Genomic DNA, 11,473 nt, shown 5'->3' with positions numbered 1-11,473 from the left:
AATCAAATGTTTAAATGGGTGGTTGATTATGATTTCACTTTTTTAACTTTAGCCAGTGTGTAATGTTGCTGTTTGAGCGTAAACAACATCTGCAAAGTTACAATGCTCAAAGTTCAGAGCAAAGGAAGATATTTGCTTTTAAAGAAATCACTTTTTAAGGACTACAACAAACGGCTGGTAGGGACTACACAACATTCCTCCCGGGTTAGTGACATCACAAACCCTAACATTTACATAAACCCCGCCCCCAGAACACGATTTATAGATTATCAAGACAGAATATGCTAATCAATGACTAGAAGATAACTACACATAAGCTACATAAATTCATCAACTAACCATTCATAAACCTCCTGTTGCATTACATATTGTCACTTCTTTTTGAGTCTCTCCATCATTGTCTGAATCCGGTTTGAACATAAAAGGTTAAAAGTTTTTGAAATTTTCAGTGCATGTCTGTGTGAGCGCAAGCTGTTGAAGCTCCGCCCTCTGTGCCGGGAGCAGCAGCTCATTTGCATTTAAAGGAGCAGACACAAAACGGTGCGTTTTTGCTCACCCTCAAAAAGTGACAATTTTAACATGTAAATATCTGTGGGGTATTTTGAGCTAAAACTTCACATACACACTCTGGGGACATCAGAGACTTATTTTACATTTTGTGAAAAGGGCATTATACCACCCCTTTAAAAATGTGTTAGTTTTCCCCACTTTGGCTGGATGTGTTAGATAAAGTGGGCCGGTTGGATTCAGGTAAAGTGGGTGACCTTTAACCTTCAGTAATGATACTCAAAATCATTAAATAAATTGACATTCACTGGATATTTTATAGTTGACAATGTATAATCTACTTTTTTATAAAACAGAAATGAGTGTGCCGTTAGGAAATTCAAGAAAGGAAAGAAAGAGCAGAAAAATAAGACGAGGTATGTTCAATCTGTGGAGTGAAGAAAGGATGAGAGGAGCAAAATGTAGATGCAGAATATGACACTTTAAGTTCATTTAAAGTGTTTAGAGAAAACTGACAGAAAAAAAAAGTTTTACAATATGGTTACCATTTTAAATGTTCCTCTAACTGAAATTTTGTTAGCCTATTTGTTGATACATGTGCATTTTTTTGTTGTAGAGTGTGTTGTAGAGTAAATTTTCATCCATATTCTGATTTCTGAATATTCTGATATTCAGATTTCATTCATTTTAATGTCAACACAACATGTTCTATCAGTTGCTTTGAATTTTACACATGCTTTGAGTGATCTGATGAATTTCACTCATCTAGGCTATATGCTTTTGTGGAATATGTTTTTTGATAATACGTGTTAATGAATCATGCGTTTTTTCTGCCCAGAAACAATTTTGTCCGATACTTGCAGGCTCGCAGTTTTATCTGTAATATCACCTCAATTTCCTAGTCTGTTAGTTGAGAGGTAATTTTTGCATATTTGGTACTTTATTGGGTATTTGTACATTCTTATTTGGGGTCAATAATTGTTCCCTTCATATTAGGTATGTCCTGGATCCCTGCCTATCTTCTGATCTTACCCCTTTTTTCCATTTTTTTCTATTATGTTAAATTGTACAACTGTGTTCTGGAATGTTTGGAATTTTGTAATATGTGGTGAAACCTATAAATAAAGTGAGAGAGAGAAAAAAATAATATTCCATTGCCTATAGCCGTACTAAAGTACACAACGTAAAAAATTCAGTTGAGTTAAAGAGCTAAAATTGAGTTTAAGTTAAAGAGTTGAATCAGTTTATGGCCTGAATCAGTTTATGAATAGATCGTTTACAGATGGAGAAGGTAAATATAGCCTTGTGCTGCTGCTGGCGTGTTCGATCATGATTCCAGTTGGCAGCTCATCCAGCTCAAGCTGTTTGTGTGGAAAAGCCAACCAGCCATCATAGGGCGGTCCCGACTGAGCTGAACACCCAACCAGTCATCAGGCAGAGGGGGCACATTATCCAACAGTCTCAGACTTTAACTTTCGACTTAATTTTAACCCCGAGGAAACATCAGCCTCCAGCAGTGAGAGAGAGAGAGAGAGAGAGAGAGAGAGAGAGAGAGAGAGAGAGAGAGAGAGAGAGAGAGAGAGAGAGAGAGGATTACAGTAGGAGTGATGTCCTGAGATTACTCAGCATCTAAAATAAGCCCAGCACTGAGGAAGTCTGTTTATCCGAGACTGAAGAACAGAGACTGGACTATTACCTGACTGTGAACACAATGACTGCGCTGTATCACACATTCCTGCTCTTTACAGGTGAGGCCGCTCACATCTCATTTAACCATTCCTTCTCACGCTGCTTTCTTCTTATATAATCTACATTTAGTCATTTAGCTAATCAAAGAAATGAGATTAGGGTGGACTGCCAGGACACCTGTGTGTGTGTGTGTGTGTGTGTGATGCCCCCTTAAAAACAATGTGCATTTACTTTTAATCTATAACATATTTAGAAATAAGTTTTGCATGTGCAGGATGATGATGCATAAACATTTGCTTATTTAGTTGTTATAGAACAAAATGTAAAATTATTCAAAAGGCCATCTTACCCCACTACTGAGGTAAGAAGCCTCCACTGGCCAAACTTTAACAGAATGTAGTATGACTTTTGATACAATCCTTTTGGTTACACTTTATTTTAAGGTGTCATTGTTACAGTGTAATTATATATTTAAGTACCGAGTAATATTAAGCAACTAACTCCAGTGAAAAATTATATATTATATTAATTTATAATAGCCTACATACTTTTTATTTCTATATATTATTGAGAATAAAATTACTGAGCAACTGCATTTAATAGCTATTTTTCATAAAAGTTTTTTTTTTTTTTTTTTTTTTACCGTAAAATGACTTTGAAGATACAAAGTATGAATAAGTTTAAGATTTATTTATTTATGCAGAGTGGACAAAACAAAGTAAAAATTCAGATCATATAAAAAATATTCTTATGACTGAGAGCGAAACACTGGTCATTTAGACTAAAGAAATCCCACACAACTGGAATCTAACACTTAATCGGTGGAATCTGACACTGCATTGGTGAAAAATGGCCCTATTCTTTCCTTGGGAAACTCTAGACAATAAAGTACATGAATTTAAACTTTTAAGTTTATAATAAATTACTATCAATGTAAAATATTTCGGATATGGTATCATAACAAATAGCATTATATGTGAGAATATGGCAATATATTTTAAAAGGATACAGCATCATATGTTAAAAGTGTTTTCAAGTAATTGGATAAAAGTGTCTGCTAAATGAATACATGTATAAGAAATTTGGTGTATGTAAAAAATCGGTTACATTATAATGAATACCTGGCGGGCTAAATTTCCCCTTTTGCTCTTTTCAGTCAGTATGGCTTCCCTGCAGCCGCAGAGGTCTCCAAGGAGTAAAAGGGGTCTGCTGGAACTAGCTGGGGTTATCAAGTGCAGCACGGGACGATCAGCTTTATCCTATGTGATGTACGGATGTTACTGCGGTATTGGGGGTGAAGGGTGGCCCAGAGACAGAGCAGACTGGTAAGACGCCTACAAACATCAGTGTAGTTCTGTGTAATGCCAGCAACAAATAAGCTGTGATTGCAAGCACTTCTCTTTGCAATGGTTGGATTTGCTCAGTCTTTTTTTAAATTTACTCCATGCATCTTGGTCACAGCGTGTCCATTTCTGTGGCATTTTCCATCTGGAAAAAGAAATACTCCCAGCTCTCCCACACAACAAAATAACTGTTTCCCTTAACCTCAGTTTAGGATGCAGAGACCAATTTCGCTGCTCCCACAGAAAGAGCTCTTCGGAAGTAGACAGCGAGATGAAAAAGAATAAACAAACCTGCTAATATGATTGCACCACATTCCACAGCGGTATTGTTTAATCTAGTCTTACAGAGTCAGCAGTTTATCTGACCGACATACTCAGCGGCTCTCTGTGTATGAGATCACGTTGTATTTCTGCAAGTCTACTTGAATTATACGTTACATAATGAAGAAACAATTAAAAACCAGACAGAACTGGGCTTGGTCCTGTGTTGTTTCATTACCTCAAGGGCATGTGTTCTTCTCTATAGGTGTTGTCACAAGCATGACTGCTGTTATGGGGATGCGGAATTCGCGGGCTGTCAAACGAAAACGGACAGGTATCAGTGGACGTGCGATGACAAGCAGGCTGACTGTGGTATGATGTGCTATTTAGATCTTAAACACCATATTCACAATCTTTTACACTGTAAAAATTATATGATCAATAAGTTATGACAACATATGTTTTTACATTGCTTTAACTCACCAAAAAAGTTAAGCAATTTTCAACTTTTACAAGATTCAACTCATTTTTTAAAGTCAGTTTATTGTAATTTAAGTTGAAATGACTTAAACATCCAAGTTGATAGTACTTAAAAATGTAAGGCAGCGATTTTTCTTCTTTTTTTTTTACAGTGTAGAATCACTTTTTACATTATAAGATGGGATCTAAATGAAAAACGTGCAGTAAAGAGGAAACTGGGTGGGAAAAAATTGTTTTGTTTGGTCTTTTCCTTCAGCTTGAGGAAGTAGTAGTAATACAGGGTGTGTATTATAGCAGACGGGACACTTCAGGCTAAAAAGACTAACCAAACCATGGGGTATTTCAAGATCTTGTTCTTGTAGTAAACACCATAATGTGCAATAGGCAACACTCATGAGATTTACAGTACATTGTTTAAGAGCCATGAAAGTTATGGTTTTAATTTATGGTTAAAATATGGTTTCCTTCACTCTATATGCAAACTACTCATTTTACACAGCCGACAATTTACATTTATGTGTCTTCAACGCAGACGCGCTTAATGACAGATGTGCGAAAATCCTCTGCCGATGTGACAGGGAAGCGGCCAAATGCCTCAGGAGGGCACCGTTCAACCAAAAGTATGCTATGTGGCCGGATTTCCTCTGTGGATGTGTTCATCCCACCTGCAACATTTACTAATGTCAGGACCTAATTTGGTTTAAAAAAAAAAAATCTTGTAGAGCTTGTATTGTATGTTTGATGAATATTATTTTGAATTTATATTGTTAAAAGGATTTCCATTTTCTACATATGTATTTTATATTTGCATAGTTGACTTTCAAAAGTGAATGGATTAAAGTATGTGCATAATATTCACAATTTTGCTCATCCTTTATATATATAGCCAAATTACAGTCATGACATCAGAGTGTTTTCTGAATGGCACTTCACCATTTTGGCCTGTAGGGGCGACCGGGGCTAGTTGTCACACTAGTTGCCTATAGTATTTCTCAGGATAGGTTTAGTTTAGACAAATGTGTCACAAACAATAAGTACCGTTCTGTTAGGACCTCCTCATGCAGACCCCACAATACACAAAACAGCTTTAATACACAAGACGTATACAGGTTTTGCATTTCCTGAGAAACAATGTCCCTTTGATGTCCCAATTGTATGGACCCTTTTGGTTCACACCTTTAGGCTACAGACAGAAGCAGTTGATTGCATCTGGGGCAGATTCAGTGTAATTAAATCTGATATTCACTTTTACATTATGCATTTTTTTTGCAGACAATTTTTATCCAAAGCGACTTTAACGAACAGAACGTTGAGGAGCCAACTATATTTTATATACTCAATGCAGGTTTATTTGACGACTGGATTAGGAAGAAAGCTAGAGAAGAGTAGAAATGCTTAGAAGATTGTGTGTGTGTGTGTGTCTGGGCGTAGCTTGTGGGGGCTAGCGACTGAAAGATGCTACTAGTTTTACAAATAAATTATATTTTCAACTTTAAAGTAAATATGCCTTTAATGTACACATTTTGAATTGTTATTTTGTAAATAAATGAATGAATCCAATCAAACTTACGTCTCCACAATCTCATTAGAGTTAAGTTATCACATGATGAATCTTCATTTTGGCGGTAAAAGCCCAACAGATGTCTGTTTAAAGCAGAGGGTGTGCGCGCGTCATCCGATGGATCTGGTTGCGTGCAACTCCACGCGCTTGCTGCCCTCTGTAGTCAGTACAGTAGATCACTTCAACATTAGGCTATATGGAGTTACATGTGAATACGGTATGTAGGTTCACTATAAAAATGCTAAAATGTTGACTGACAGTCACTCCATGGTGACGCGATTTTCCCTGCAAAAACGTCCCGAGTAAGTTCTTAGGCACAGTTCACTTCTCTGGCAAATGACGTCATTCCAGTAATTTCATCCTGTCGGTCTTCCTCCAAGCCAGTCGCAAAGTTACGGTCAGTAAACCTGCTAAATCTTTGTTCTATCAAGATTTCATCTCCAAATCATGAAATAGCAGAATCTCAGACACTGAGGATGGCCTTGATAAACGCGAGGTCATTATCTAATAAATCGTTCATTTTAAATGACTTTTTCACTACAAACTCACTGGACTTTCTATTTGTGACTGAAACCTGGCTGAAACCCGATGAATTCTCATCTCTTGGTGAACTTTCTCCCCCGGATTGTGCCTTTTTTACCACCCCAAGACTTTCCGGTCAGGGTGGGGGTGTTGCTACTGTTTTTAAAAATCATTTTAAAAACAATCAACTGCAAACGGATGTGTACTCAAGCTTTGAAGTACAGTTAATGAGAATTAACATAGGGAGTCCTGTATTATGTGCATTGATTTACAGGCCTCCTAAATTTAACAAAGATTTCATCCAACAATTCTCTGAGTTTCTTTCTAATATTGTATCCCGTTGTGATAGGCTGTTGATTCTAGGAGACTTTAACATTCATATCTGTTGTCCATCTAAACCTTTGGTGAAAGAATTTTCTTGTCTTATTGAATCTTTTAACCTGTCACAATCAGTCTTTAGCCCTACTCATAATCTGGGTCACATTTTAGATCTGGTGTTGTCACATGGTTTTCCCGTAACAAATCTGAGAGTAGTTGATGCTGCTATCTCAGACCATATGCCAATTGTGTTTGAATCTGCTTGTGTTATTCCCACCTCAACTCGGTCAAAGTCTTTGAACTACTCTCGTTTTATCCAACCTTCTACTGCCAGTTTATTTTCTGAGTACTATCAGGCCAACCTTACGAATGTCATCCCATTTGACGAATTAAATACTGAAGAGATGGTGGAGGTTTTTACTAAAGCCTGCTCCATTTCTTTAGACGTTGTTGCTCCCCTTAAGCCCAGGAAAGCTAAGGGAAAGGGCCCCTCACAGCCTTGGTTAAATGATTTTACTCGCTCTCTTAGACAAGAGTGTCGTAAGGCAGAGCGTAAGTGGAAGAAAGATAAACTTCAAATTTCATATGAATGTTTAACTGCACGCTTAATCACTTACCAAAAATCAGTGAAAGAGGAAAAATCCAAATTCCTCTCAAAACTCATCACAGAAAATGCAAACCGGCCGAGAATGCTGTTTAAGACAATTGATTCTGTGCTAAAACCCTTACCAGCCCCTACTCTTGCTCTATCTCAAGAAACATGTGAGAACTTTTCACAGTTTTTTAATGAAAAAGTTTTGACGATCAAGGGTTCCATTAAGCCAGTAATATATACTCCACCTCTGACCTGCTCACCAATCGATTCACTAACTTGTTTTCACCCTGTTTCCTCTTCTCAGCTGGCTGATATTGTTTCTAGGGCAAAATGTTCCAGTTGTGAGTCTGATGTTGTTCCTACTCGTCTCTTTAAGGAAGTGTTCGAAACTTTGTGCCCAGCTGTAACAGATATTATTAATAGTTCTCTAGCGACCGGAATTGTCCCTGCTAGTTTTAAACATGCTGTAGTTCACCCTCTGCTTAAGAAACCCCATTTGGATCCATCTCTCCTCAATCATTTTAGACCTATATCTAAGTTGCCTTTTATTTCTAAACTTTTAGAGAGAGTTGTGCATAGCCAGTTGAATGCCTATCTCAGTACATCCAATATTTCTGATACTTTTCAGTCTGGTTTTAGATCTATGCACAGTACAGAAACTGCTTTGTTGAAGGTCAACAATGACCTTTTGCAAATCCTCGACACCGGATCGCACGCAGTGCTTGTCTTATTAGATTTAAGTGCTGCTTTTGATACGATCGACCATAGTATCTTGCTGCATCGTTTGGAAAAAGTGGTGGGCATTCAGGGTGTTGCCTTGCAGTGGTTAGCCTCGTATCTCAAAGACAGAACCTTCTCAGTAAATATGGGGAAATTTACTTCTACATCTGTTCCCCTCCTTTGTGGTGTGCCCCAAGGGTCCATTTTAAGCCCGCTCCTCTTTTCACTCTATATGTTGCCACTGGGTGCCATTTTTGAGAAACATAGGATATCCTATCACTGTTACGCTGACGATACACAGTTTTATCTACCGGCAAAAACTGATATGTCTTATCCCCTGGAAGCACTGTGTGACTGTTTTGAGGAGATCAAATGTTGGATGGCAAATAATTTCTTACAATTAAATGAAAGTAAGAGCGAAATTTTGACTTTAGGCCCCTCTAGCTTCTCATCTACTTCTAATTCTGGTTCGATCCCTGTCAGTGCTCGACCTCATGTAAGGAATCTCGGATTTACATTTGATTCGGCACTTAACTTTGATAAACAAGTCAGCTCAGTGGTAAAAGGCAGTTTCTTTCACTTGAGATCGATTGCAAAGGTAAAACATTTCTTGTCTCAGAAAGATTTAGAGATTGTAATCCACGCCTTCATTACATCACGGCTGGACTACTGTAATTCCCTGTACTGTGGTCTGCCTCAAACTACAATCTCTCGCCTGCAAATTGTTCAAAATGCTGCAGCGAGACTTCTGACCGGTACAAAAAAGAGAGATCACATTTCACCTATCCTAGAAACTTTACATTGGCTTCCGGTGAAGTTCAGAATCGATTTTAAAATAGCAGTTTTTGTGTACAAGGCGTTATCCGGTGTTGCACCAGAATACCTATCTGACCTTCTTATTCTGTACACTCCCCAAAGAACTCTCAGGTCTTGTAATCAGCTTCTTTTAACTGTCCCGCGCTTTCGCTGCAAAACCAAGGGTGGTCGGGCCTTCTCTGCTGCGGCACCTAAACTCTGGAACAGTTTGCCCTTCGCTGTGAGGTCTGCCCCGTCATTATCCAGTTTTAAATCGGCTCTTAAAACTTATTTATTCTCTCTGGCTTTTAATTAAGTCTCTTTTGATTGATTTTATATGATCTATTAAATGGATTATATTGGGTGTAATCGTGTCTATAATTGTATTTTGTCTTGTCTATTCTAATGCTTTTTATTTGCACACTGTAGCTCTGTACAGCACTTTGGCGCAACTCTGTTGTTTTTAAATGTGCTATAGAAATAAAATTTGACTTGACTTGACTAAGATAAAAATCAGTCTACTGGCGTTCACAACCTATAGGAAGTCGAGGAAGGTCTCGTTTTTTAAAGTTTCGTCAAAACAGCTTTGTCATTGACAACAAAAAAAGCAATGCATGGGAATTCTTACATAGGCCTATAGCACCTTTAATGGCTTTTTAGAAAAATTCAACAGCAAAACAACAATGGTGAAGTCAGCTAAAATGGGCCACGTTTTGGTAAATTACATAATAATACCATCAAATAAGCTATGCATGAGATCTAATGATATTTTTTATCCGCAGGTATTTTTTAATCAGCAGGTACCTTCTTGAGCCACGGCACAACATTCAGGTAAAATGGGCCAATATAAAAAGAGAACAACACAGGTGATTTCCGCTGAAATCATTTTATTTTTAACAGTAAATTGGCACTATTGTCTTTAGTGTGCCATAGCAACACCATGACAATGTAGGCTATTTCATTAAATAGAAAGTTGAACAAATATTTAATTAAAAAATACAATTAAAAATGAACTGATCATGTTGTGTGTGTTTCTGTGCATTAGTGTTTTTTGTGTGCATGTATGTGTATGCTTGTCAAACATTTGCATTTGACTAAACCCCCCCCCCCCCCCCACACACACAAAAAACCCCACTAACATTTCCTGTAGCACTAGCACCCCTCGTTCTGTCATTTCGCCAGTGGTTGTACTGACATCTTCCTTTCTTTCCCTTTCTCTTCTTGTCTCTGTTTTCTTTCTTTGCTTGTAATTCTGCCATACTGTCTATGCAATTATTTTTTTGAAGATATCTAGACATATAAACCTATTTTCACCCTCAACTTCTGTGTAACTTCTGTGTAAAAGTGTGTGTGTGTGAGTGTGTGTGTATGCAGCCCATTTTAGCTGAAAATTGTGGCCCATTTTAGCTTAACATGCCATTTCTACCTAAAATTACCCTTTTCACAAAAATCTAAGTTTCTTTTTTAAATTAAACTTTTTTATTTGAAAGAGCATGTCAAAACATTGTTCATAAACCTTTTCTTTGTTGGTAAGCTTACTTATAATGACTTATAATTACCTTATAGCGATGAATGAAATTTACTATGTCAGGCTCACTTACCTTACAATTTCTCTGACAAGCTTGATGTAACACTCTGCCCTGCATGCCTTAAAAAACTCAGACCAATTAAAACTATCGTTTCATGTCAACAAGTGTTGAATCAACAATGCAAGATCAGTGATTGGCTGTAAAAAAAAAAAAAAAAAAAAAAGAGATATGACCCTACAACCTTATTTGGCCCATTTTACCTGATAGCCCATTTTAGCTGCACTTCACCCAAAAAAACTCAGCAAAAAATGGAACAAACAATAAATGTTATGTATTTCATAAATGATTGAATAAATAATATCACAGATTTTATATAGATTTTTATACGGATACGGATAACACTTAATTCAGTGGTTCTTCAACCAGGGGACTGGGGCCCAATAGGGGACCTCTGCAAACTGCCAAAGGGGACATAATATGATTTAAAATGGACAAAGCAATCATGAAAATAAGCCAAAGCCACACAAAATTTCAGTTGAACAACTTTTTTTTCCTTTGAAGAACTTGGATTTTTCTTGGATTTTGGCCTAGAAAAACTTGGGTAAATGAGGTGTGATTTCTAAACCTGGAAAAGTCATGCATTTTTCTAGTTATCCCAAGCCCTAAAATACTTTATCAGGTAGAACTTGTGACTAATATATACATTTTGTAAATCATGAACAACTGTAAAAGTCATTCGGCCTTGAAGAATATTGTTCTGAACCCTTTGACTTAACTTTTATATGTAACTTATGCCATATGCTTGACCTCAATATGTTCAACAACCTCTCATTACATTGTAAGTCATAGAAAAGGGGAACATATTTAGCATTAATACACAGTTTATGTCTAAGAGAACTTCTATGTAATGTTAAAGAGTTATGGCACTGATCCAGCATACATAAGCCTACAGAACAAGATGAATGGATCATGCTGGAGCTCAAATATGACCATAGCTGGTCTGGTGTGCAGTTTCTTTTACCTAAAAATGAATGTGTTAATATCCAGGGAATGATAAGAATTCTCAAGCTGGCAAAGCTTGTGTTGTCTTTTCTAGGCCAAAGAGGAAATCCAGCTCCCCCACCCTTTGTCCTTAAAAGTCTCCTCATAAATG

General features: G+C 37.2%; 1 protein-coding gene across 2 annotated transcripts; it reads left to right on the top strand.

Moving 5' to 3' along the window:
- Positions 1 to 1,874: 1,874 nt before the first annotated feature.
- pla2g10 (phospholipase A2 group X) lies at positions 1,875 to 9,811 on the top strand. 2 transcript variants are annotated; one of them, XM_084137955.1, is made up of 5 exons: positions 2,064 to 2,255; positions 3,353 to 3,521; positions 4,066 to 4,172; positions 4,813 to 4,900; positions 9,574 to 9,811. In XM_084137955.1, the coding sequence occupies exons 1-5, from the start codon at positions 2,219 to 2,221 to the stop codon at positions 9,659 to 9,661; spliced, it is 489 nt and encodes a 162-aa protein (XP_083994081.1). In that variant the 5' UTR covers positions 2,064 to 2,218; the 3' UTR covers positions 9,662 to 9,811. The 2 variants fall into 2 exon arrangements, with proteins under 2 accessions (XP_083994082.1, XP_083994081.1); XM_084137956.1 differs by lacking the exon at positions 9,574 to 9,811 and having other exon boundaries at positions 1,875 to 2,255; positions 4,813 to 5,141.
- The last annotated feature ends 1,662 nt before the right edge of the window (positions 9,812 to 11,473 follow it).

This window comes from Abramis brama (genome assembly GCF_963993115.1).
Source record: "Abramis brama genome assembly, chromosome: 1".
NCBI classification, from domain to species: Eukaryota; Metazoa; Chordata; class Actinopteri; order Cypriniformes; family Leuciscidae; genus Abramis; species Abramis brama.
This window is presented reverse-complemented; position numbering and strand designations above follow the sequence as displayed.

What these genes read in the sequence shown, in the direction of transcription:
- pla2g10 (XM_084137955.1), top strand. Translation starts at nt 2,219, where the DNA reads ATGACTGCGCTGTATCACACATTCCTGCTCTTTACAG. An exon ending in CCCAGAGACAGAGCAGACTG is followed by an intron (nt 3,522 to 4,065) that starts GTAAGACGCCTA and finishes TCTTCTCTATAG; the next exon opens with GTGTTGTCACAAGCATGACT. An exon ending in TGACAAGCAGGCTGACTGTG is followed by an intron (nt 4,173 to 4,812) that starts GTATGATGTGCT and finishes TCTTCAACGCAG; the next exon opens with ACGCGCTTAATGACAGATGT.